At 38.6% G+C, this 27,392-nt stretch overlaps 2 protein-coding genes across 2 annotated transcripts; both read left to right on the plus strand.

The window, feature by feature from the left end:
- Window positions 1-15,515: 15,515 nt before the first annotated feature.
- Window positions 15,516-16,294, plus strand: LOC131308645 (pathogenesis-related protein PR-1 type-like). Its single transcript, XM_058335599.1, has one exon. The coding sequence runs from the start codon at window positions 15,531-15,533 to the stop codon at window positions 16,023-16,025; it is 495 nt and encodes a 164-aa protein (XP_058191582.1). The 5' UTR covers window positions 15,516-15,530; the 3' UTR covers window positions 16,026-16,294.
- An 8,138-nt stretch (window positions 16,295-24,432) lies between these two features.
- Window positions 24,433-25,107, plus strand: LOC131308646 (pathogenesis-related leaf protein 4-like). The gene has a single exon (XM_058335600.1). The coding sequence runs from the start codon at window positions 24,452-24,454 to the stop codon at window positions 24,986-24,988; it is 537 nt and encodes a 178-aa protein (XP_058191583.1). The 5' UTR covers window positions 24,433-24,451; the 3' UTR covers window positions 24,989-25,107.
- Window positions 25,108-27,392: the final 2,285 nt, after the last annotated feature.

The following is a 27,392-nucleotide window of genomic DNA, read 5'->3' on the forward strand; positions in this document are numbered from 1 at the left end:
GAAAATAACGAGCCCCACAAGTTGAAGGAGTATGATAGCCACCCCAAATGTCAACAAATATACGAGCAAATGGAATATCACTTTTATTGAGAATTAAATTAAAAGGTAGTCTAGTGTGTTGCCGCGCAAACAAGCATCACAAGGGCAAATATTATTAGTAGTGCATTTAATAAGAGAACGAGGTAAATTGGCAGGTGATGGATGACCTAATCTTTGGTGCCATAGGGTGGAATCATCGGTTGGAGCTACGAGGGCGGTGGAGAGTGATGTGCAAAGGTAGTACAAGCCATTGTGTGCCTCAGCTGCTCCAATCATAGTCTTCGATTTCAAGTCCTGAAAGAGGCAAAAATTGGGAAAAAAGATAACAATGCACTTAAGGTCACGGGATAATTTTTGTACAGATAATAAATTAAAACGAAAGCTAGGGACATGCGATACATCAAAGAGAGTAATGGAAGGAGGGATATTTATTTTTCCTGTATGGGAGACAGAATGAGTAGAATCAGAGGCCGATCGAACTGGCAAAATTTTATCTGTGACTGTATATGTATGAGTTAAAAAGAGATAGATGGGGCGTCATGTGAAATGAGGCCCCACTACACAATCAATAATCCAATCATGTGAAATAAAAATTGTTATTACCAGAAAATAGTGCAGACGGATTATCGTAAAAATCATATGCTTGGGATGCCTCGGCGGGACTCAAGTGAGGATTGAAATCCATGACGGATGATTGTGTTGCATAATTGGACGTGTTCGGAAGGCGGTTGAAGAACCAATCCGGGTACCCGATGAGCTTAAAACATCCCAATCGACTTGTAATGACCCGTACGGTTGCAATGAGTGCATAGAGCATTTGGATCTTTGCTGGGTTGAGTTGGCGGGTCAAGCCGTTGGGCATGCTGCAGCTAGCGGGGTTGATTGTTGCGGGCGGAAGAGTGCTGCTAGCGAGGTGTAGGTCCAGCATAAACGGGCTGTTGGGGTTGGGTATAAGATTGGCCTCTTGTTTGATTTTGTGGAAAAAAATGAGAAACTTGTGGATTTCGCTGCTGTCCATTGTTGGGTTTGGGTCGATTTTGTTGAGACTGAATTTTCTGACTCATCATAGCCGAATCTTCTTGGATGGGTTGAATGGTGGGGACGAGTTGTGGAGTCTTGGTGTGTTCTTCTGAGATTAGTAAGCCATGGACCTTCCCAAGGTTGGGTAGCGGATCCATGCTGAGAATTTGAGTGTGAAGAACATGATAGGGTTCATTAATACCCATCAAAATTTGTATACACGTCCATTCGACACCTTTTTTTACCATGCCTTGGCGGTATTACACGTACATTTCGGAGGTGGATCGATACCATCAAGTTGATCCCAAGCGTCTTGAAGCTGTTGTAATAATTAGTGGTATAGAGATTACCTTGCTGAAGATTGCCGATCTCCCTTTGGATTTTGAAGATGGTAGCATTATTGCCTTGAGTGAATCTTGACTCGAGTTCACACCACAGTTCGTACGGCGTGCAGCAACTTGTTAAACTTGGTGTGATCGAGTTGTCGATGCTATTAAGCATCCATGAAAGAACCATTATTGAAACTCGTTTCCAAAGGGCTTAATATCCTCATCTGTTGGGGACAGGAGCGAGTTGTCGATGAAGCCTAATTTATTTTTCGCACAAAGAGCCATGGTGATAGCACGATTCCAAGACCCATAGTTTGTGTGGGTCAAGCAACATCAACAAGGGGATTTCGGGGGTGATCGGCGGAGTGCAAAAAATAAGGCGAGGAGTTATCAGAAATTAATTTCTTAATCTTCTCTTGGGCATCGGCCATGTCGGTAAAGATGGACAAAAGATTGAAGCTGTTGTGTTCCTCCAGTTTGTTTTATGCAGAAGAAGAAGAGCACAAACTGCGCTCTGATACCATGATATATAAATCAAGAATTTCTGTTGAATATGAATTGTTTCTCCATAGAATTAATTGTAGAATACAGCTATACATATATAAGAAAGAGATGCAACTAACTAGGAAATGATAAGTATGGAATGTAGAATAATAATTCAATAATTATTGGACTAATCATGATCCTAATTGATTGTTGCCATGTGTGGAGTGATCTTCCCGTGATGTCTGCTAATAGAGCAGATGTCAATCCATCTTCGGCCGGTGGAAAGAAACATGACAATTGTATGCACTAGTGCTTACCGGGTGTTACAGATACTAGGAATGACTTGTTTATCTCTCATCTAAGCAATATCAAGGTGCGGAGCGGAGTTGAGAGGTAACTGTTCCATTCTTACAACAAGGGTTCATTTGTTGCTGGGAAAACTGTATATTTTACACAGCCATTGTGTTGTTTGAACCGATAATGGTTGCAGTAGGTGTCACACCCCAAAATGAAAAGTGACCGGCCATGAACCACAAGACTGAAACTCGTAGAACATGCAGCCTAAAAATAAATTTGATCAAAAACCAAGGCATTAAACTAATAAACGGTAAATCATTTTTTTTTTTAATTAAGAACAACTCCAACAAAATTAAGTTCAACAAAAAGTATAGGGCACAACCATCCCATGAACCAACCAATATCCAGTAATCCAACAATAATAAAAAAAAAGGAATCGTTATCTGACAATTGTTTCAAATGCGGAAGCGATTTATTAAAATAAAACTAAGATGAGACACCCTAAGGAGGCCAAACAAAAGAATCCTCGAGATGCCGCCAGAGTCCTTGCCTAACTCCCCAACTTGCCTGAAAGAGAAGTTGGAATAAATCCGTCAGCTGACGAGCTCAGTGAATAGCAAGTATGTATAATAAATAAATTTGAAAGCGGGGATTATAATATTTACTATTAAATCATAATTTGGCATACGAGGTGTCCAGCAGAATAATAAATTAATCAATAAAGCCTTTAACCAATGAACATTCTTAGTGGTGATCACAATAATAACTCCATCAACAAAGGGGAACCACAATCAAACAGTACCATAGCCAAAATAAATCTCATCAAAATTGGATCCAATATCGAACTTAGAGTCACCAGGGTTGGCAGCCCATGGTACTTTTCCCTAAGACGATCCGGCGAAAGAAAGCCGTTGAGAATTAGGGTCACCGGCCTAACACGGTCTTTTCCCCAATGGTCAGGGTCACCAACACGAGAAGGAATAATTTCCCTGGACTTCCAAAATAAATGTTCCCATTAATATCCACCAAGTTCTCACCAAAAAGAATATTAACAATTGATCTCATAAAATTCATCGCATGCCAATTTATAGAACAACTTATAAACCGTTTTGAGTCTCCGAATAACATTCATATAAATTTTTGAAAGAAATACTTTTAAGGGACACAGGGATCTTTCGAAAATACGTAACATACTTAACTACTCACCTGAGTCCAAAACTAAAGCAATCGAACAACGCAAAAAGAGGCTAACCTGAACAAGATAATAAATCATGAAATGACCATCTATTCAAATATACACTACGTAATACAGAAAACTGCCTACTAGTACCATAAAATAAATAGAAAACTAGCCTAATCCTAATTACTACCCTTCAGTTAACACCAAAACTACAAAGCCCAATTCATGCCTCCAATTCCACGTGAAATTTAATTCACCCGAACCACCCTCCATGCACACGACACATCACCATCACCCTAAGCACAAATCTTGACACCTGCTCACACTCACATCTCCCACAATATCTACCACCGCTCCAATCAGTCAAATAGGATTAGAAGGAAAACATTGGTGTCAAACCCGTGAACGACAAAGAATAATTAGGAACGGCAAAAACCCATTTTTGTTATTCTGAGTCTCAACTTCCATGTCCACAACCCACGGCAGTCTACCATGTGCCAAACTCTCCTGTTCCTTAATCCCAAAATTACTCCAATTACACCACAACAAACCCTTGTTCAACTCTTAGATTTTATTAGCAGTATATATAGCCACCACAACCCCATATACATACTGATCATTGATCACCTTCACGCTTCACCACGCACACACACACACCGCACAAACGACCAATAAACCCAAATCAATCTTTTACTCCACACCCACGTTCGGTAAAAAGAATGGAAGAAGGAACAAGAATAAGAGATCAAGATCACTTACCCGATTAATCACCAAATCGCCAAACTTTTGACTGCAGTCTCTCTCTCTTTCTTTCTCACCCAAAGTTCTTTTAACTTCTTATCTCAGACGTTTTCTCCAAATAAAAACCCTATACCGTGAAAACATCTCCTAACTTTCTAAAATTACCCACTACTCCCTATATTATAGTTAATTCGACTAAGATAGAATGTAACACAATTAATAAAATTACCATTCGGTACCACTTATTTTATCCAAAATCAATCTCATACCCCAAATATAATAATCGCGACATCAATATTCATAGCGCGCACAAATTAATAACGGCAATATAACTAATTAAATAAATGAAAAATGCTAGGCTGTAACAATAGGTTTTAGTTATGGTTGAGGTCGATTCATGAGTATTTTGTACCGAAATGGTGTAGCCGACCCAATTTATTTGGAATGAAGGTTTGGTTTGGTTTTGTTTTGTTTAGCTATACAAGGCATGTATAGGATACAAGATTCAATACAGATAGAAAGATACATAAATTTGTTGATGTTCCAGAAGGAACATGGCCCAATCTTTTAGTTTCCATGATATCCTCATCTTTAACACGAGACACTGGTAATACTATCTCCCGGTCATTATGTACAATCTATTGCTGAATTGAAACGTTGGGTGCATTATCTTTTCCTCTATTAAGAAACTCGAGTTTTGCGGCTTCTGGATACATGGTAAAGAGTGCCTTCTAGATGGTCAAAGCAGGGAGGTATAAATCTACCCCTTATGTTATCCCGGATCCTATAGGAGTTACGGTGTACAAGGCCCTCCATGGCTCAGAGCAGATTAATAGTCTTTTTTGAAAGTTTGTATCACTTTTCAATTTTCTTACATCTTGTCATTCATAATGTTTTATGCGATTTTGTAAATATTGTTTAATAAACAAATTGAAATCTACATAAAAAAAAGATTCATATTAGATGTAAAATTTATTAGCAATTCAAAAGTAGGTAAATGATTTTCATACTTCTACTTGAAGAAATAGTACAATTACATCTCTGATCCGCTCCTTAATGTTGTTTCGATGAGTTATAAAAAAGTCATTCCAAGTATCCGTAACCCCCGGTAAGCTCCAATGCATACAATCATGTTTCTCTCCACCAGTTGTAGATGGATGGGCATCTGCTCTGAACTCAGACATGTGGGTTATGTCCAATAAAATGAGCGCAAAAAAAGACTATTTCATGGGGACAGATGTAGTAACATAGAATGTCGTTCCTTGACAGGAAAAGGAAAATTGTGGGGGGAAAAACACGGAAGAAATGAAAAATTACTTTAAGAAACATATACTTCTACCTTCCCAATTTAAATGTCCCTTACGAGAATTCGTGGATTTTCAAACTCCGAAAAAAAAATATTTGTTTACACCAAATTAAATGAATACTTTAATTTGATGTCAAAAATAATAAAACAATGTATAGAAATTACAATTTTCAGCGGCCAAGACAATTTTAAGCGGCCAATTGCAATTTTAAGCGGCCAATAGTAGTTTGAAGCGGCCAAGTGTAATTTTAAGCGGCCAAGTGCAATTTTAAACGGCCACTTGCAATTTTAAGCGGCCAAGAGCAGTTTAAAGCGGGCAAGTGCAATTTTAAGCGGCAGAACATTTTTAAGCGGCCAAGCGCAATTTTAAGCGGCCAAGAGCCATTTTACGCGGCCAACTGCAATTTTAAATGGCCAAGTGAAATTTTAAGCAGCCAATAGTAATTTACTACGGCCAGGGAAGAAAAGATCACGAACCGGGATCACAATTGTGGTTGACAAACACGCTTTCCTCATAAACTTGGACTACGACCAATTTCTCGCGGCAAAGATCAAAGCGGCCACATGCAATTTTAAGCGTCCAAGAGCAGTTTTCAAGGCCAAGTGCAATTTGAAGCGGCCAAGAGCAATTTTCAACGGCCGAGTGCAATTGTAAGCGGCCAAGGGTAATTTGCCACAGCTAGGGAATAAAAGATCATGGCCAGTGGATTAGAATGCGTGGTTGACAAACACGCTTTCGTCATAAACTAAGGAAAAAAACGCATTCAGTTCACCATCCACCGTCGTCCTCCCATGGCACTGAGAGAGACTCAAAACACAACCACACACACACATTCTCTCTCTCTAAAACCACCTAGACTTCAACCCCGCAAAATACTCCGAACCGATCAAGGAGATCTACAAGGGCTGGAATTGCATTCGGACTAACAAATTCAACGCTTTTGATATCGTTAAGCGGTGGTGGAAGGAAGCCCCGTCACTGTGGTCTCCCGCGGTTCGATCCTCTTTAGTTTCTCAAAAGCTTCAGAGATACTACTATCGGTACTCTCTCTCTCTCTCTCTCTCTCTCTCTCTCTCTCTCTCTCTCTCCTTGCTTTTTGACTGTTACTTGATAACTTCGGTGAAGGCTGAGCTTTGTTTGTTTAGCGAGAGAATATATCGAGAAATTGGGGGCGAAAACGCTTATTTTGAATGTGTTAGTGTGGTTTGAACATTACTTTGGTAGATTGGCCAATAGAGTAGTTAAGAACAGCGAAATGGCTACGGCCGATGGTAACAATTAAGAGAAGGGGATGGGTAGAAATTTACTCTAGCGGCTTTAGTTTGAATGGGACACGATCTGGTAGTTTGGAAAAGCAATATGGTTACCTTAGCAGGTAACACTACCCTCTAAGGAGGGGAGGGCTAGAAGTTCAATCTTTGTTGGCAACTTGGCACCCAAGTGGGGGATGGAATGGTGATGACGTCAACCATGGCGTCAAGTTGACGTCAAGGAAGACCAAGAGCAGAAATTGTAGACACTCTGGGAAGATCATGCATGAAGAGCATTCAATGCTCTTGGAAGTTTTCTTCAGCCCGTTGCTATAGGTCTATGTAATAACAGAGCGGAGAGAGCAGAGTAGTGTGAGGGCTCCTCATCATCAGCATTAGAGATCAACTCATTTTTACAAACCCAAATTTGTCTAGTCTTACCCTTTTCAACATTAGTGGTCATGGGTTTTTCAACATTAGCATGTGAAGGCATCCTATGTCTAGGCCTCTGAAAATACTCCCTACGATTATTCAACTTAGGGTAATGGAGAGGTGTCCTATGATAGCCATGAAGGGCAAAGCAGTACGGACGAATATGGCCCTTAACTCCACAATGATGGCAAATGGGCACAAAATAATTATGACCATAAGTATGAGCTACATGAGCATGTGAAGAGTATGACGCATGCTTCTTTCTACAATGCGGTCTAATATGGCCAGTGACACCACAATAATGACAAGTAGGAACAAATTTAACAACAGGAGAAAAAAATTGAGACTTACCAATATTAATGACTTTAGATTTTACCTCCTTGCGCTTGTGATGTCCGTTTACTTCTGTTGCCATTTGCTTCTTTATCGTAGGAGAATTAATCACATTCTGCATATCATTACCATTAGTCTTCTTACTTGGACGTTTAGTTCCGTTTCTCCCTATCGGTGGAGTTGAAGACGTTGCATGATAACCAAGCCCTGAACGATCGCTAGGTCGACGTTGGATGAACAGAATATGATCCAACACTTTGGTCCTTGTCTGTGTGTCATCGTCTGATTTATCCTTAGATTTGGAGCTAGCAGTTAAAGCTTTGTTTTTCTCAAGGAGCTTAGGAGCTCAATTTCTTTATTTCTCTCATCCCTCTCTTGAGTGCGTTCATTCAAAATATTCTCTAACTTCTTAACTTTATCAGAAAGCTTTTCACTCACGTCTATCAGTTTTTTACTAAAAACATGAAGTTTGTTGTACTTCTCTCTGACCTCATCTATGTCATCACAACTATCTGTATCGCTATCATCTGTTTCAGAACCATTCGATTCGGAATGACCATGTGAATTTAAAGTTACTCCAAAAGTCAAAAAGTTTCCTTTATCTTTTTCGTCGGCCCCCTGTTCTTCATTCGATTCATCGGAATCACTATCATCCCATGTTTTAGTGACGAGGGCCTTCTTTTTCATTTTGTTAGCACATTCTTGGGCGTAATGACCAAAACCATAGCACTCAAAGCATTGTGGTCCCTCAGGTGGTCCTTTTCCCTCCTTTTTATTTTTTCCAGAAAATTCTCCTTTTCCCTTATCATTTTTCTATTTCGTACTATTTTTAAAGTGTTTGAAAAATGCTTTCATCTCCTCAAGATCGACATCACTATCACTAGCTATCTGAACCTTTCTTATATTTTTGAGTACTTTTAAAAGCAATCTGAGTCTCTGAAGGTTTTACTTTGGGTTTAACAGGTTCAGATTGCAATAGGTCAGCCTCATAAGTTTGGAGAATCCCAACGATTTCTTGAACAGATTTTTCTTTTAACTTTTTCTTACCCTCTAGCATAGTAACTTGAATTTTAAATCTAGGAGGTAAGGAGCGCAAAATTTTCTTAATAATACGAAAAGAAGGAATTGGCTCACCCAAGTTCTCGCAGCTATTGACGATGGCGATGAGCTTGGAGTAGAATTGATTGAAGGTCTCTTCCTCTTGCATTCTGATGGTCTCAAACTCCGTGGTAAGTCTTTGCAACTTAGACTGCTTAACAACTTCTGTCCCCTCGTGGCAAGTAACCAGAATATCCCAAGCCTCTTTCGCAATTTCATAGTTAGCTATTTTCCTGTGCTCATTTATGCCAATAGCAGCAAATAAAATATCAAGTGCACGATTATTAGCCTGAAGTAAGGGTTTTTCTGTGGCTGATAACTCAGATGCAATTTTTTGAACCGACTTGTCGTCAACAATTTTCATGGGTCGAATGTAACCCAAAATACACGAGTCCCAAATTTCTTCTCTGGCTGATCTCATTATAGCCTTTATTCTAGATTTCCAATAGTCAAAATTATCAGCATCAAGTATAGGCATATTTCTAGACATGTGATTCATGTTCATATTCATGATGGATCTGCTCTAGAATAAAATAAATTCTAACGGAAGGAGCAGCCTGCTCTGATACCAATTGAAAAATCAGGGTTCACTAATCATCCGTAAAACACCCTAACAGTACGAACGCGAATCACTAAGTAAAATAATCAGCAAAAACTACGCAAAGCAATCAATTGCACAACGCAGAGATATACGTGGAAAAACCCCAGAATGGATAAAAATCACGGGAATGAATCAAATCACTATAACCATTGTGTAGTTACAGATATACCTATCCAAACGGTGTAAATTCTCACAACGTTCTAAGTACTACCTGCCGAGTCACACGTACACCGCACCTAGTGATCATGATTGCCAACGGTCTTGAGTCCACAAGCCCTCCAATAAACTAAAAGAAATTCCTTCACAAAGAATAGCTCTCCAAAGAACCAGTTGCTTTTATTTTTCTGCCGCCGCACCTATCTCCTTTTATGGCTCGAAGAGCTTTCCTTCTTTTATACAATTCCAAGCAAAGCCTTTTTACTGTTGCACTTTTTCCCGTACCCTAGAAGCAAAATAGGAAATAGGAAAACTATCATGTGTGTCTGTAGCTTTCGATGGATATTTGATTGATATCCCGATCAATCCGTTCTGATTTAGCTCCTTTCCATTTGCGAAGCCATTCTGCCTTTAGACGTTCGATTCACTCTCACTCAATTACAAATAAATAGATTCCTTCCACTCTAATACTATACAAACTCACTAGCCTATAAAAATAATAAAATTACAACTCGATATAAAATATGTGTTTTGTCGTACGGAATTGCCAATACAATTAAGACTACAAATTTGGTCCTTACAGGTTTTTACACTGGTATTGAGCTTATACATGATGAACAGTGCTGGGTTTGAAGGTGACTCCCTAAATAGGAATATGTTTGGCGTCCTGCCGGAGCGGACTGTGGATTTACATTTCTTGAGTATAACCTTACTATGGTAAATCATCGGACAATTCTTTTGGTGCCATATGGTAGGTAATTAGCTGTATTTGAGTTGATAGTATATGTAGTATCTTGACTGGTTTATACCTTATAGAACATAGTTCACGAGGCTCATAACGAGAAGTAGAACAACGTATCCACAATTCGAGTTCGTAGAGGTAGCTTGAAGAAACAAACTTTGAATTGGTAAGAATCAAGACTCAAGACACTCTCTAACTAAAGACTCTGAGTGTTATTAATCATGGGGAATTTCTTATGGTAGTTGTTTACTGATGACATTTTGTAGTTTTCATAGTTTCATGAATAAGGTTTGATTGAAGGTTAAATACTTTCTATCAACTCAGGATAAAAGATATAGGTATGGGAAAACCTGATTTTGTAATGAAGTCCCTCAATCAAACTGATTTTATGGGAAAAACTTTTTTAATGATGTTATTGTTTCATTTTCTTCTTTTCTTATGGATATTTCGGAAAGGAAAGAATGAAAAATTGGAACGCTTGTTGCTTTCATATAGCGGAAACTGTTTTTGAAATTTTGGAACATATTTATTGTTTCATGAAATGTGTGTAGTTTTCAAAAGGTTTTTCAAAGACAGTTTTCAGAAACTACTAGCCAAACCTGTTTTCATTCCACAGTCAGGTTCTGACCTACTGGTTTTTTTTTTTTTTCTGTTGAAAAATTTTTCTCCCTGAAAAGCAACAGAACCAATGTGGAGGTTCGGATGGTGAACCTGCATTTGTACATGTCCCTTACTGGCTCTGCGTTCAATATATTAGACCTAACCCACACGTCTGAGTTCAAAGCAAATGCCAATCCATCTTCGGCTGGTGGAAAGAAACATGACGATTGTATGCACTGGTGCTTACTGGGTGTCACAGACACTTGGAATTGGAATGACTTGTTTGTAGCTCATCTAAGCAACGTCAAGGAGTGGAGCTGCGAGATAACCGTTCCATTCTTACTGCAAGGCTCAAGGGTTCATTTGTTGTTGGGAAAACTGTATATTTTAAGCAGTTATTGTGTTGTTTGAACCAATAATGGTTGTCGTAGGTTTTAGTATGGCTGAGGCAGACTCATGAGTATTTTGTATCCAAAAGATTATGCACAAGCTGACAATCGGCTTCACTAACACTGCATAGAAATAACGAATGATTATGTACAGATTTTGTAAGTGGGAAGGGAGAAACAATTTGGAGCCCGAAGTCCTAGTGGAAGACATTTTCATCTGTTGATCACGTAGAAATATCGTTGATCTCCTATATGTTGTGGATGGATTGGGATGGAGGAGGAAAATGAAATAAAAAGGTGGAACAAGTCGATTAAAAACTTTAGCTCTCGTGTTTCTATCAGGTTAGAGACTATGACTAGGTAATTGACAAAGCATCGTAACGGTGTTCAATAGGATTTCATTAACCAGTTTTGCTTCATGCCTTTCTGTATAGACTGAGACGAAGTCCTTTGATCTGGATTCTGCAATCATTTTTCATTGTTTCAGGTTTCCGCAGTTTACGATCAAACCAAAGAAGACTGCAATCGTTTCTGTTCTAAGGGTATTAATTTGGTAGGCTACTAGTGGTGGCATGATATATCTGCTGAGTCGTCGACCATTCTTGTCCTTGGAACAAGTTCACCGCGTCAAAATCACTTTGCCAAAGTCGATTTTGGCATGCTACAGTTCTAAGTAAAAAAGGGGGGGAAAATATAGCAAAGCTATTGTACCGATGTGGTGCTACTGTGGCACAATTGTGACTTTTTTTCCCTTTTGAAGGACATGAGAGGAGAGAGGAGAAATCAGTTCTGTTTGGGGTGGCAAGGTTGCAAAGCTAAACTTGTCATCAAATTTGGCACAAAAACTGACTTTTGCAAAAGTTTGGCATCAAGTTTGACTACCTTTTAACCTCAAGGGGTTGGCGGGTGGTCAAGGTCTCGGACTTAGTGGTATCATCTCCTTTGAGGCCAGTCCCTACGATGCATTTGCAACGGCTTTTAGTGGATCCCCCGCTAGTGGACAGTGGGTTTACTTAACACATCACCCAAATAATGTGTTAAATACCATCCAGATTAAGCATTATTCAGGCGACTGGTCTTTTGACAGTCCAAAATTCGATGTTTTGATTATTCCATCTAATAGAAGATTTGTAATTTGACTACCCATGTTTTGATTAACGCGTACTATCTTTCAGTCCTTTTTTCTCTGTTCTTCTTCTATCTTAAATCCTGACCGTCACGTAATTGACCATAGCCAGAGGTGTGACGGTCTAGGCAAAAACATAATCAGTCTACTGATCGTCGAGTATGAGGAAAAGTTGATCTGAAAATTCTGCTCTCTAGGAATATTATTAGTACTCACTTTGATTACTAAATAATCACATGTGCTTAAGGTTTAGATGATTTGATTAAAATCACACATGCTTGATACATTTTTTTTTTGGGCTTGATACATTCTTGCAATGCATTTTATCAGAAATTTGGGGTTCTTGGGTTTATTCATGCATGCGTGTTGGAGTTTCTCGGTCTAAACCTATGGTTCTCTGACTCTAATTTCTTGAGCAATTCTGGAAATCAATTTTAGCTAATTAAACCGACCTGATTGTTCGCACCCGAAAGTGAATTAATCAATTCACCAGCTAAAAGGAGGGCTGTAAACGAACCGAATTGAGCCGCACTTGGGTTCGGCTCGGGTTCGTTAAGGTACTAATCTGGCTTGAGTTCGATTCGAGCCTGAACAACTTGGCTCGAGTTCGGCTCGTTAAAATTTTTCAAGGCTTGGGTTCGGCTCGGTTGGGTTCGTTAAGGTAGTGTCTTGCTCGAGTTCGATTTGAACCTAAACATCTTGGCTCGAGTTTGACTCGTTAAACACAAATGAATCGAGCCGAGCCGAATCTAAGCTCGAATTGAGCTCCTCAAGACTCGGGTTTGGTTCAGCTCGGCTCATTAAACTCAAGCGAACCCAAACTCTCTCGTTGATCGTATAGAATTTTGAAGAAAAATAAGTATTGAATTATATATAGAACCTTAAAATTTTTTATATTTACAAATAGACCCCTATTGAATTATTAATTAAATTTAAGTATAGGTTCGCGAGCCTAGCTAACCGAGCCGAATACCGTTAGGCTCAAGTTCGGCTCATTTACAGAACGAGCCTAGAATTGAGGTTCAGGTTCACTTCGTTTAGCAGATGAATCGAACTCGAACAAGTTCTTGCCGAACCGAGCCTCGAACAGTTCGCAAATGGCTCAGTTGATTTAAAGCCCTAGCTAAAAGTAATCCCAGTCAATTTCTACATCATAAATTTGCTAAGATGATAAACCAGAAGCCCAACCAACCCTTATAAGGTCAGTTATGTGTGCTTCAAGTCTTTATGTAGTTTTCCATGGAGGACTTGTTACTAGGTTGACCATGACAACGATCGAGGGCACTAAATAATTTTCCATATTTAAGGACTCGCTATAGTCTCCTGAGAACATGGCCGCGTGATTTGAGGAAGAAAGTAATGAAGCAAAATTATCGGGGGAAAGTTCTAATTGAATGTTATTTTTTTGACTTTTGTGTACAGAAGATTTCTTGACTGACGGTGAATCATGTCCGTCGATGGGTCATGAGTACTTCATCAACTTTGATATATAATTAAAAAATAAACATGGAGAAAAAGATACATGAAATGGAATGAAATGCACTTTGGAAAATCAAAGTATGGTTACTCATGAAACTCTTGTCAATGCATTTGTCATAGACGTGACCAAGTTGCTAAAGCCCCATATCTCACCTATGGTCGAACTCGATCGGGGAAGAAAAAATTCAAACTTGATAGGGGATTATGATGACTAGGTAATCGATCGGTGCCGTAAACATAAGTCTAATACTAAGGTATGTTTGATAAAACTGAAAAATGAAGTAATAATTGAAATTTTTTTTTTTGAACGGGTATTAATTGAAAGTTGAATGCTAAAAATTTTGGTGGTAGAGTGGTGGTCGTGGTAGTGGGGGCGACGGCGGCGGCAGAATGTTTGTGATAGTGGTGCGCGCAGTAATGGTAGTGGCGACAGCGATAGAGTGATGGTGGTGGTAGCGGAGGTGATAGCTAGTGGCATAGCGGTGGTGGTGGTCGTGATGGCTAGAGTGGTGGTGGTTGTGGCGGAGGTGGTGGTGACAACAATGATAGTGGCAGTGGTGTGGCGAGTAGTGGTGAACGAGGGATGGGTTGAATACAAGCACTAATGAATTCAGTCAGAATTAAGTAGGTCAAAATTATTATATTTTTCTCAATTTTTTAGCTTACATTTTAAGAAGCATTTATTTTTCTCAATTTTTTAGTCTTTTAAGTAACGTAAAATATAGTTATCGAACCTAATCACTTATTACTTAATTCCTACAGTTTTAAGTGCCGAATTTGGGTTATCTGGCCTTGATTGGCTTCTTGCTGATGTTGGTCTGTCTTGGGTCTTAGATTGGCACAAAATTGTTCTTAACTTTGTTTAAGTATATGATGCCGTTAAATTTTCGCTCCCGTTAGTCCTTGTCACAATTTCAAAGATTATTTTTGAAAAATTGCCTTTCAAAAAAGAAGAATTTGGGTTATCTGGCAATTTATGTATGATCGGCATTTCTCAAAAGTATACATGCAATTTTCGGTTCGTTCTTCAACACAAAAATATAAACCATAAATCACACAATCAGAAAAAGTAATCATGAAATCCGTCTGAATATTGTTAGAAAAATAGTCTCTTGTACGAGTATCAAATAAAATCAGAACTCCAAGCCTGAAACTCGATGGAAATAAAATAGTGATCAAAACGAGTGTGACACTCTGTACATAAGACAAATTTCGCACTACAATTAGAGGGCCTGGCGAGCCAAACTTGTGTGTTTGCACTCTCTCAAAGGATCGACTATGACTCAATGAAGTGCGTATTAGGAAAAATTAACCACACAAATAAATGAGGGGCATGATATTTATAGACGAACTAATGACTCTACGAATGGTTGCCAGGAGAAGGAACACCTTTGTTTATTTAAGACGCGTCCGTCCACAATGAACAAGTGTCACTCAAAAGACACAACTCTTACATTCGCACCTAAAACAAATTACCATTTCTAAAATATTTTCCAACACCTTCTATCTCGTTTGAAGGAGAAACACTTACATGTGGATGAAATTTGATGAGATTAAATTACATTCACCGGCGTTCAAAACAGTGGGTTTTCCACCACTGTCATTGTGGGCCCTACCGTGTGCTTAATGGTGATCCGAATCGTTCATCTTGCATGTAAAGCCCGCAAAGTAAACTATTCGAGCAAAAAATCAAATTGATTGGACATCGAACATAGATATATCAGAATCTAAATTCTAGTTTATAAAATAAATGGTCATAGTCGTTTTCTAACTTACCCAAAGGTGACGGCACTTAAAATCGCATGCATGACGTGTTCTAATCCCTTGAAAATTCTACCTAACGTACCATAGGATTTTCCACAATATTTCCCTATAAGTACCCCTTGACCATCTCCTACATTCTTCATTCACAAAATTAACATAAAATGGGGTCAAGTGATATCACCTCCTTGGCTCTTGTTTGTCTCACGCTCTTAGCAATGCTCCATTCCTCCCATGGCCAGAACTCCCCACAAGACTACCTCGACGGCCACAACTCCGCTCGATCGGCCGTTGGGGTGGGCCCCATGACATGGGATGACAACGTGGCGGCATTTGCCCAAGACTACGCCAACCAACGTATTGGCGATTGCGCTCTCCAACATTCTGGAGGCGGAGGAAAGTACGGCGAGAACATCGCCATCGGAAGCGGGGACTTCATGACTGGGGCCAAGGCCGTGGACTTGTGGGTCGGGGAGAGCGCCAATTATGACTATAACTCGAATTCGTGCATTGGTGGGGAGTGTGGGCACTACACTCAAGTGGTTTGGAAGAATTCGGTTCGGCTTGGGTGCGCTAGGGTTCAGTGCAACAGTGGATCGTGGTTCATTACTTGTAACTACGATCCACAAGGCAACTTTATTGGGGAGCGCCCTTACTAGAGGAATACTAGTATGTTTTATCAGGTCCATGCGTGAGTGATTAAAATGTCTCCGAAATAAAATTAATGGTAGTACTGTTGGTTGCAGTATAAACGGAGATGAAATAAATTAGTAACAATTAAGCGTTTACATCGTGGCTGTCCTCTTTAATTTTCTAAGATTCAACTTCATGTACCATGTGTGATGTTTACATAGTATGATATTGAGTTGGCTTACGTACATTTATAATTAAGCATCTAGTCAATTCCTATATACCTATCCATTCACCACAAGATTCTTTCCATAAAATTAATTTGTTTGAACTTGTTTCATGACTAGTTTCAATTCCTCTCCAGTGAATCGAAGCTTAATTTTGTGGAACTCTGAATACCAAGGGTTCTCAAGCTTAATTCGTTTTGAGATCCAAGTACATTGACTATGTACTGCTTAAAATGAAAAGAAAAGCACTCTTAATTGAATAACTCTTCACCGGCCATCCGATAAAGGCAACAAACAAGCTTTAGTTTCCGAAACAAGGGTAGAAAAAACGCTAAAAGTGACGTTGTTTGGTAGAGGTTTTGGGAAAGGTTTTTGAGGAAGTGAGTGAAGAAAGATAGAGAGAAAGACGCGCGAGGGTAGTAACTGAAGAAATTTTTTAGTGAAAACCGTGCACACAAGGAAGAAAAGTTTCGAGAACCCAAGGGGCAAATTAAGCTGATTGATCCAATTAAGTTACTCCACTCCCCGCGGATTAAACCTGTTTCTATGCAAGAATATTATTGTTTCAGAAAGTTAGGCTAATAGGCCAAATCCAATGACTGATGACTGGAAAAATTAATGTAAAAAGTTGACAAAGACCCCCACTATGTACATGACAACACAAGACTTGGACATTTGGGAGGTTTCTAGCTAGCCTTCTTCTGTAACCTTTGATCGTCACTTTCCTCGGTTTGCCATCTAATCTAGAGTCCGGTTTTGGTTCACGCTCAGTACCAAATGAGGGTAAATATTACCGTCACTTTTATTGGTTCCTTCTACCTTGTAAAAGTATCCAGAGTGGAATAATCAAAAGTTGTCACATCATCTTTCGATTATCCATTTAAGGGATTGCTGAAGTTAGCAATGTAAAAGTCCACAATAGTACAATTAAAATTAAATAATTAAAACTTGCCATATCACCTTTTTAACTTACAAAAATCTAGAAATTGTAACATAAAAAATAATTTTTTTTAAATAGTTTTCTAACTTATAAATGAAATCTGTACACCATGGCCCTTCTGATTGATTTATGAGGAAGACTGAAAAAGATATACAAAAGCTCGATCGTTCTATTATAAAAATATAGTTGAAGTTCAATCATCCGAGCACAAACGGCATCTAGATTGGATTTTCCGAGAAATAAGCACCATACATTGCCCGTTCAATGATCAGAACAAAAGCAGCAAGGGAAATACCAAGGTGGACTAACTATTTTTTTTTCCCTAAAATTATTTAAAAATCAAGCCCTGCAATGGATGTTTTTTACTATCGAAGTAAAAAACCAAGGTGCACTACGCAAATTTGAGTAATTTATACACAAAATAACACTACACAAGCCTAAAGCTCCCCCTTCATTCCTCACATCGCAAGACGCAAGCCACCTTCGCTTCGCTAACAAATATTAACTCATGAGTGTGTGGGTTATTGTCGGAGCTTGGCTATCATCGAAGTTCTTGTGACATAGTGCCCCCACTAATACATATTCCTGACTACGCCATTAGTACATTATGGTTAGACCTAGTGGAACCTATAAAGTTACAAAGAACCAATAAAAATGAAAATAATGTTCAACCAATGGTAAATGAAATCAGGCTCGATCGGTAATCTATTAGAACGTTTACCTTCAGGTTAGTTAGGTGTGCATGCTTCAAGTCTTTCTTTAGCGAGAGCTGCTACACGTACAGACAAACATGCACAGCAGCCGCGCACAGCAGGGTTTTGCGTCTGTCTCAAGTTCAACAAAGATGATCGGAGCCGTTCATTTTGTTCAAAATATTTAGTTTATGATCCCTACAAAAAATCAGCTCAAACATATGTCGATAAGAGCACTTATGAAACATCTAATTTTGCTTCAAAATTTAGGCCTGAATTCTAAAGAAAAGTTGAATGTTTTGTAAGCGTCTTTACCGATATCCAGTTGAGCTAATTTTTTATAGGGACTCTAAACTAAACATTTTGAACAAAATGAACAACTCCAATCATCTTTGTTGAACTCGAGACGGGCACAAAACCCTGCTGTATGCGGCTGCTGTACATATTCATCTGTACTGATATTCTTTCTGTTCTTTAGTTTTCCATGGAAGACTTGTCTCACTATATGGTTGACAATGACAACGACAACGACGGCAGGCAGCGATGTAGAAAGTGATGATGGCCACGATGAAAAACTCGTTTCATCCGTGAATAATTTCACGGGCAAGCCTATTTTAAGAGGAGTATTTATTTCGTGTTCCGTGGGCCGTGGTGCGTTGCTCCGACTCCTCTTTCACTATAACATTATACATTTGTACGTAGGCCATGCACTTTGTGATGAATAATACACATATTTGTCATGAAAATAAACGATGGGACAATATCTCTAGAGCACTTAATAATTTTTTCCGTCTTTAAGGACTCACTATAGTCTTGTGAGATCATGGGGGCTGCTATAAGCAAAACAAAACAGTGCACAATTTCACTGTTCATAAATATTTTGGACAGTCCGAACTTTAAAAGAACTCTTTCAATATTCTTTTAAAATCTGAATCACTAATTGTCAAGACAGACAATGAGATAGGGCACAGCTGCATGCTGTTGTGTTTGCTTACAGCAACCCCTACTCCCTAAGATCATGGCCACGAGATTTGAGGAAGAAAGTAATGAAGCGAAATTATCGAGGAAAGTTCAAATAGATGTTTCAAGTTTTTGGAGGGCGATTCATGACCGTTGATGGGTCATGACTTTTGAAGATCGATACATGAAATGGAATTGGACTTGGACTTGGATTTGCCAAAAAAAATTTGTTTTTTTTTTTGGAAATTTAACCACCCAAAAAAGACCAAGGGGATAGCCTTGAAAAATCCCAACGCATACATACAAATTCAAGCTAGGGGCTGAGAATTACAAGAAAAATCAGCTAATACTAAGAGCTTCAGAAGAGGCCTTGACAGACTTCCACGAACACAAATAAGCACGAATATCCTCGAAAATTTTCTTAATCAGCTACGAATTAGAGCTAGCCCGAGTTTGTAGAGACCCTAGAATTTCTCTCTCTCCACAAGTGGTATATATCCAATACTATATTGCTAAGTGACCATTAATTTTATTTTACAAGTACTGGTCATACGTAGGGTTTGTTTCCTCCGAAGGTCTTATAATCGAATTTTCTTAGGTGCTATTAACTTCTTTAAGGCCAATTTATACAAAATTTTGTTATGGCTTTAATTGGAACCCCCACAAGTAGGCGATGTGATTGATCCCCGAACTAATCAAGGTGCAAGTATGCTGACTTAGACAACATAATATGTAAAATAACTTCAGGTTTTTGAGGTAGTGAGTGAATAGAGATAGAGAGAAAGACGAGGATACATAATAACTGGAGAGAAATTTAGTGAAAACCGTGCACACATAAAGGAAGAAAAGTTTCGAGAACCCAAGAGACAAAGCTGATTGATCGATTCAATTAATTAAGTTACTCCACTTGAGATTGATCGGGTCCCCGCGGATTAAACCTGTTTCTATGCAAGAATATTGTTTTAGAAAGTTTGGCTATTAGGCCAAATCAATTGACTGATGCCTGGAAAAATTAATGTAAATAGTTGACGAAGACCCCCCCACTATGTACATGACAACACAAGACTTGGACGTTTGGGAGGTCTCTAGCCTAGCTTCTTCTGTAACCTTTAATCTTCACTTTCCTCAGTTTTAGTATGACACATATTTGTTGATGTTTTTTAAGTTGTTATTATTATTATTATTATTATTATTATTATTATTATTATTATTATTATCAAATTATAGAAATGTTTAAGATCATATTTTTTTCTTTTTTGATCCGATGTTGAAGATCGTGATACACAGAAAAGCTGTACGTTTGAGAGCCATTTCAATTTTCAACCACAAAAAATGCAATAACCAAGAGAATTTTGGTCCGATGAAACAATCCCATATGACAAAGCTTTCTTATATAGTAATTCTTTCCATGGTCCCACCTGAAAATAGAGATGTCTTGCTTGATGATAGAAAAGTGGATGTCCCTCCACTATGACACTTCGGAGTAGATCTGTCAATGGACCGAATTCGATCCGGATCTAATCCGAAAAATTTGATCTGAATTCAATAACGTAAATCCGATAATCCGAATTCGGTAATCCAAATTCAGATCGGATCGGATTAAATCCGTTATCAATCCGATCCGAACTTTATTATTAAATTTTTTTTAAGAAAATAGTAAATTTTTTATTTTGAAAAAAAAAATGTTTAAGAAGTTGTATTTTTATTTTTAATTTTTTAATTTTTTTTGGAAAATAATTTTTTGTATTTTTTTGAAAAAATTTTTTTTTTTTGCTAAAATTTTTGAAGTAAAAAAGTTTTCGGATTGGATTCGGATTTTCGAATCTGATCCGGATTTGTCAAATCCAGCTCATTAACAAGCCTACTTCGGAGTTATTTGGTAAATGTTTTGAGAGAGGTTTTTGGGATAATAAGGAGAGATATCTTTTTTAGACATACAGTATACATCAGTGGAGCCCGGTTAGTAGGGTGTTAATTCAACTGGGGGTCAGAGGCTATCCAGAATCCTGAACCCCAAACCTACTTCTCGTGGGATTGTCGAGAGCAAAGCCCGTGGGAAATAGCAGCAGTAGTGACAGACATCGAGCACTGGGCCTCACAAAGGAATTGGATTTTCTATGGTAATTTATAGATCAACTATGTTATATGCTTTCAAGCTGCAACCGTATAAATTAAACTCTCGAAGAAAATATTTCCCTTTGCACCGGCTTTTAGCCGGAATGTACATTTCATTTAAAATGGTGTCATACGGGTTCAAAATCTATTAGGTGTTGTCATTCTTTGCTGGATCAATTCATACAAGATTTTATCCTGACTTTAATTGAGGTGTGTTTGCGTAAAGTGGTCCGGGCACTCCGAGTTATCGGGAGAAAAGAACGTCAATGATGGATCCGAAATTCTTCACACTGCTCCATCGGTAATCTATTGGAAGGTTTATCTTCAGGTTAGTTAGGTGTGCATGCTTCAAGTCTTACTTTAGTTTTCCATGAAAGACTTGTCTCACTATATGGTTGACAATGACAACGACGGCAGGCAGCGATGTAGAAAGTGATGATGACCACGATGAAAGACTCGTTTCACCCGTCAATAATTTCACGGGCAAGACGGCAAGCCTATTTTAAGAAGAGTATTTATTTTGTGCCCCATGGGCCGTGGCGTTTCTCTGACTCCTCTTTCAGTACAACATTACACATTTGCACGTAGGCCATGCACTTTGTGGCGGATAATACACATTTGTCGTGAAAATAAATGGTGGGACAATATCTCGAGAGCATTTAATAATTTTTTCCGCCTTTAAGGACTAACTATAGTCTTGTGAGATCATGGGGGGCTGCTATGAGCAAAACAAAACAGCGCGCAATCTCACCATCCATATGTGTTTTGGACGGTCTGAATTTTAAAAGAACTCTTCTAATATTTTTTTAAAATTCGAACCACTAATTGCCAAGACAGACAGTGAGATGGGGCATAGCTGCTAGCTGCACGCTGTTGTGTTTGCTTATAGCAGCCCTCGCTTCCAGATATCATGGCCACGAGATTTGAGGAAGAAAGAAATGAAGCGAAATTATCGAGGAAAGTTCCAATAGATGTTTCAGGTTTTTGGAGGGCGATTCATGACCGTTGATGGGTCATGACTTTTGAAGATCGATACATGAAATGGACTTGGACTTTGATTTGCCAAAAAAAAAAATTTATTTTTTTTGGAAATTGAACCACCAAAAAAAGACCAGGGGATAGCCTTGAAAAATCCCAACGCATACAAACAAATTCAAGCTGGAGGCTGAGAATTACAAGAAAAATCAAAGAGCAAAAACATCACGTATGTATCCCGAATAAAAGTAAAGAAAAGCCTTCCGCACGAACACAAATAATTAAGCACGAATATCCTCGAAAATTTTCTTAATTAGCTACTGCACCGAATTAGTGCCCAAGTTTGTAAATTAAGACCCTAGAATTTCTTTCACTCCACAAGTGGTAGATAGTATGTATCCAATATATTGCTAAGTGACCATTAATTTTATGTTACTAGTACTGGTCATACGTAGGGTTTGTTTCTTCCGAAAGGTCTCATATTTAAATTTTCTTAGGTGCTATTAACAATAGACCCTAGAATTTCTTTAGAAAGATTTCATTTGTTTGACTCGTACTTAATGCCAAGCATTATTGCTTTGGTTTCTGTCCGGATGTTGGGTCCGGTTTTTATCCCGGTGGGTCTTCTCGTGGGGTTTTGTTCCGCTCTCATTTTTTCAGATCGGGTGATTGATTTTTCACAAGTTTAATGTTATCTTTCATACGGAGCTCCGCAATCTTGAGACGGTAGTATCTGGGTACTAGCTCCACGTTAGACGGCCATGTTAACGGTGTGAATAAGTGAACATTTGGCTCTTGTATAGACGCTAGACACTAGTTTCATCTCTTAGTCTTTTCATATATTGTGTCTCTATATCTCTGTATTTGGGTGGAAATATGTATTTACCATATGTCCTGTTCAGTATTCGGAGTTCATCTGAAAATGTCATATAGCTTGATTAATGAATTTGCTTCTTCCATTGAAAAAAAAAAAGTTTCTTTCCTATGCCCCCTATGTGCTGCAACATGATTGGCAGGGCGTTATATAGTTGTTCAAGGGTTAGCTGTGATTAAGTTATTCTCTTTTGTTTTTGGCTGAGCAAGACTAGCAATCTTTTTATTTTTTGATACACACCCTCTCTTTCCTTTCTTTCTCCTCTCATCACTACCAGTGTCTATCTCTATCTCGAGGGCACTTAATAATATTTTCAGTCTTTAAGGACTCGCTGTAGTCTTGTGAGATCATGGGGGGCTACTATGAGTAAAACAAAGCAGCGCGCAAATTTACCGTCCATAAGTGTTTTGGAATGTTCGAATTTTAAAAGAACTCTTCTAATATTTTTTTTAAATCCGAATTATTAATTGCCAAGACGGACTGTGAAATTGGGCACAGCTACAGGCTATTGTGTTTGCTTACAGCGGTCCCCGCTCCCATAGATCATGGCCACGAGATTTGAGGAAGAAAGTAATGAAGCGAAATTATGGAGGAAAGTTCCAATAGATGTTTCAAGTTTTTGGAAGGCGATTCATGACCGTTGATGGGTCATGACTTTTGTCCCAAAATAATTGTACTATTGAATGTAAAAAAAAAAAAAAAAACATGGAAAAGAAGATCGATACATGAAATGGACTTGGATTTGCAAACACCTACGTGGCTGTGTAGCGTCAGTAATAATTAAATTATATCCAAAAAAAAATTTGGTTTTTTTTGGAAAGTTAACCACCCAAAAAAGACCAAGGGATAGCCTTGAAAAATCCCAACGAATACAAACAAATTCAAGCTAGAGGCTGACTGGCTGAGAATTACAAGAAAAATCAAAGATCAAAAACATCACGTATCCGAGAATAAAACACCACTATTTTGCGCCACGTTGCAAAACAGTGGTCCCAATCAATAAAGCATAGTGACGTGGCGCAATATAATTGATTTAAAAAAAATAAATATTTATACTAACGATGTAAAGAATTTAATCTCATTCCTTAATACTAACAGCTTCAGAAGAGGCCTTGACAGCCTTCCACGAACACAAACAAGCACGAATAGCCTCGAAAATTTTCTTAATTAGCTACTGCATCCGAATAGAGCCCAAGTTTGTAAAGTCGACCCCAGAATTTCTTTCTCTCCACAAGTGGTAGATAGTATATATCCAGTATATTGCTAAGTGACCATTAATTTTATTTTCCTAGTACTGGTCATACGTAGGGTTTGTTTCCTCCAAATGTCTCATATTCGAATTTTCTTAGGTGCTATTAACTCCTTTAAGGCCAGTATATACAAAATTTTGTTATGACTTTAATTGGAATTTCCATAAGTAGGCGATGTGATTGATCTCCAGATTTATCCAAGTACGTGTATGCTGACCTAGACACCATTATATGCAACATAACTTGAGGATAAGGAAAAACACATGCAAATGGATCAAATTGGGATATGCTTATTTAGTCATTTTCTAACTTACCTAAAAGTCGGATCAAAAAAAAAAAAAAAACTTACCTAAAAGTGACGGCACTTAAAATTCTACCTACGGACCATAGAATTTTCCACAATATTTCCCTATAAGTACCCCATGACCATCTCCCACATTCTTCATTCACAAAACTTAAAAATGGGATCATCAAGTGATATCACCTCCTTGGCTCTTGTTTCTCTCACGCTCTTAGCAATGCTCCATTCCTCCCATGGTCAAAACTCCCAGCAAGACTACCTCAACGGCCACAACTCCGCTCGATCAGCCGTCGGGGTGGGCCCCATGACCTGGGACGCCAACGTGGCAGCATTTGCCCAGCAATACGCCAGCCAACGTGCCGGCGACTGCGCCCTCAAGCATTCTGGAGGCGGAGGAAAGTACGGCGAGAACATCGCCGTTGGAAGTGGTGACTTCACCGGGGCCGCGGCGGTGGGCCTGTGGGTTAGTGAGAAGGCCGATTACAACCATAACTCAAACACGTGCGCTGCTGGCCGGGTGTGCGGGCACTACACTCAGGTGGTTTGGAGGAAATCGGTTCGTCTTGGGTGCGCTAGGGTTCGGTGCAACAGCGGGTCGTGGTTCATTACTTGTAACTACGATCCACCAGGCAACTACGTTGGGGAAAGTCCTTACTAGAGGCATAATACTTTTCGTCGCATGTATGAATAAGTGACTAAAAATGTACTGGAAAAATAAAATCAATGGTACCATTGGTTACTCTATATGGAGATGAAATAAACTATAACAAGTTACTATGTGGTTGTCAACTTCTTCTAAAGTTATTCGCGCCAATTTTGTTTGCATGAAGCTAGTTGGAATTTTCTTTTTTTCTTTTTTTGAACGGCAAAGAATTTCACGAATCATAAATTAAAGATCAAAGATGAAATCAATACAATAGGAGGAGACATGCATTTGATAAGCCTCAAAGAGTACAATTACTTTTCTACTATCTCTATTCAAAAACAAAACCTACCTCCATACCAAAGTTCACAATTTTTCTACACAGTTATTGTGAGATCATCACGCTTTCAATATTTGATCCATGTGATGTTTTAAATACACTAATTTTGAGTGCAAAATGAACGGTGCCGATTAATTATAATGATGAGATCTCGGAAGATTCCATCAAGATCCACAAGAGCCGCATTTTGCACTAGTGCGCACTACAAGGTCTCCTCCTCCTGCAAATTGGCCGGAGTTATAAAAGAAATAGCATAAAATGATACTCCCTCCGTTCCTATTTAATTGTCTACTACAGTTTTGCGTGCATTTTCAACGATTTATATCTCTTGACGTATATCATGTTTTATATATTTGAAATCATTGTCTTATAGAAAAAATTGAGATCTATCAAACAAGATTCATATTGCATATTTTTAGCAATATACGTCGAGAGATATAAGCCGTTGAAAATGCACGTAAAACCGTAGTGGACAATTAAATAGGGACGGAGGGAGTAAGTCCCCAACTTAATTATTCCCCGTTCTTTTGAACTTAATTTAAACTTAACTTAAATCTATGAGTTTTATCTTTATTTGAATTTTTTTCGCATTTGTTAGTTTTGCGCCAAAATTTTGTAATTCGTCTCGACGAGAGGAATAGGAAAAGTAAATTTTTTTTTACTTTTACCCAAATATTTTAAGAAATAACTACTTTTGTAATTGGTTAATAAAATCTTCTTTTTCACCGTTCAAAAAAAAAAAAGAAAAGAAGAAAAAGAGAAAATTGTGAAACGTTGACGAAGACCCCGACTCTGTTGATGTCGACCCTCTCGGTCGGTCTCCTGAGCTTACCTGTCTTATGGGGTAAGAATGTAAGATGCAATGCGAATGGTGCTATTGGTAAAAACAAAAAATCTGTACAAGTGGATACAAACCCTTTTTTGGGTCCATTTTGGATCTCAAAAATATGATTGGAGTCGCTCATTTTGTTTAAAATATTTTGCTTATGGTCCCTACAAAAAATAAGCTTAATCCGATACCGGTAAGAGTATTTACGAAACATCCAACCATGTTTCGTAAATACTCATACCGATACTGGATTAAGCTTATTTTTTGTGAAGACCATAAGCAAAGTACTTTAAACAAAATAAGCGACTCCGATCATTTTTTTTTGAGACTCAAAGAGGAGTTTATACCCACTGGTACAATTTTTTTGTCTGTACCAGTAGACTTTCTGGATGCGATATTCTCCACACAAGACTTGGAAATTGGAAATTAAGGTTTCTACGTTCTAATCTTGTTTTGAAACCTTTGACAATCAGTTTAATTTACTTAGTTTCACCAGCTAGATTTGATGGTAATTTGATTATATATATATGCTCTCTAAGTCTAAGGTATTACTATTCATAATTAGACTAAATATCTAGAGCAAAATCAATTAACTTCTGTACTTTCGGAAACCCCAGTTAGCCATCAGTCTATATTGTTCAAACCCAGAAGCGATTTATGAATAATCCAACTAGACCTCAATTTGAATAATCTTTCTCCAATTTTGCGTTGAGAGATTAATTCAGTATACAGTTGACCTTAAGGAGAATAAATTATTTACACCGCCGGTGTAAACATTTGTTTCCTCCAAATCAATAACATTGCGTCACGTTGCAAAACAGTGGTCCCAATCAATAAAACATGGCCGTTCGGTCTGCCGCGGGGGTGGGCCCCATGACTTGGGACTACAACATCGCAGCATTTGCCCAAAACTACGCCAAGCAGCGAATGGGAGATTGCGTTCTGGAGGTGGCATAAAGTACGGCGAGAACACCGCCGTTCGAAGCGGCGACTTCACTGGGGCTGCAGGGGTGGGCCTGTGGGCCTCAAAGAAGCCCAATTACGTCTATAACTCGAATTCGTGCGCTGCTGAACAGGTGTGTGGGCACTACACTCAGATGGTATGGAGGAATTCGGTTCGGTTCGGGTGCGCTAGGGTTCAGTGCGATAGTGAATTGTGGTTCATTACTTGTAACTACAATCCACCAGGCAACTACGTTGGGCAGCGCCCTTACTAGAGGCATAATACTTTTGGTCGTCGCGTCTATGCA

The sequence above is a fragment of the Rhododendron vialii genome, chromosome 11a, assembly GCF_030253575.1.
Source record: "Rhododendron vialii isolate Sample 1 chromosome 11a, ASM3025357v1".
Classification (NCBI taxonomy): domain Eukaryota; kingdom Viridiplantae; phylum Streptophyta; class Magnoliopsida; order Ericales; family Ericaceae; genus Rhododendron; species Rhododendron vialii.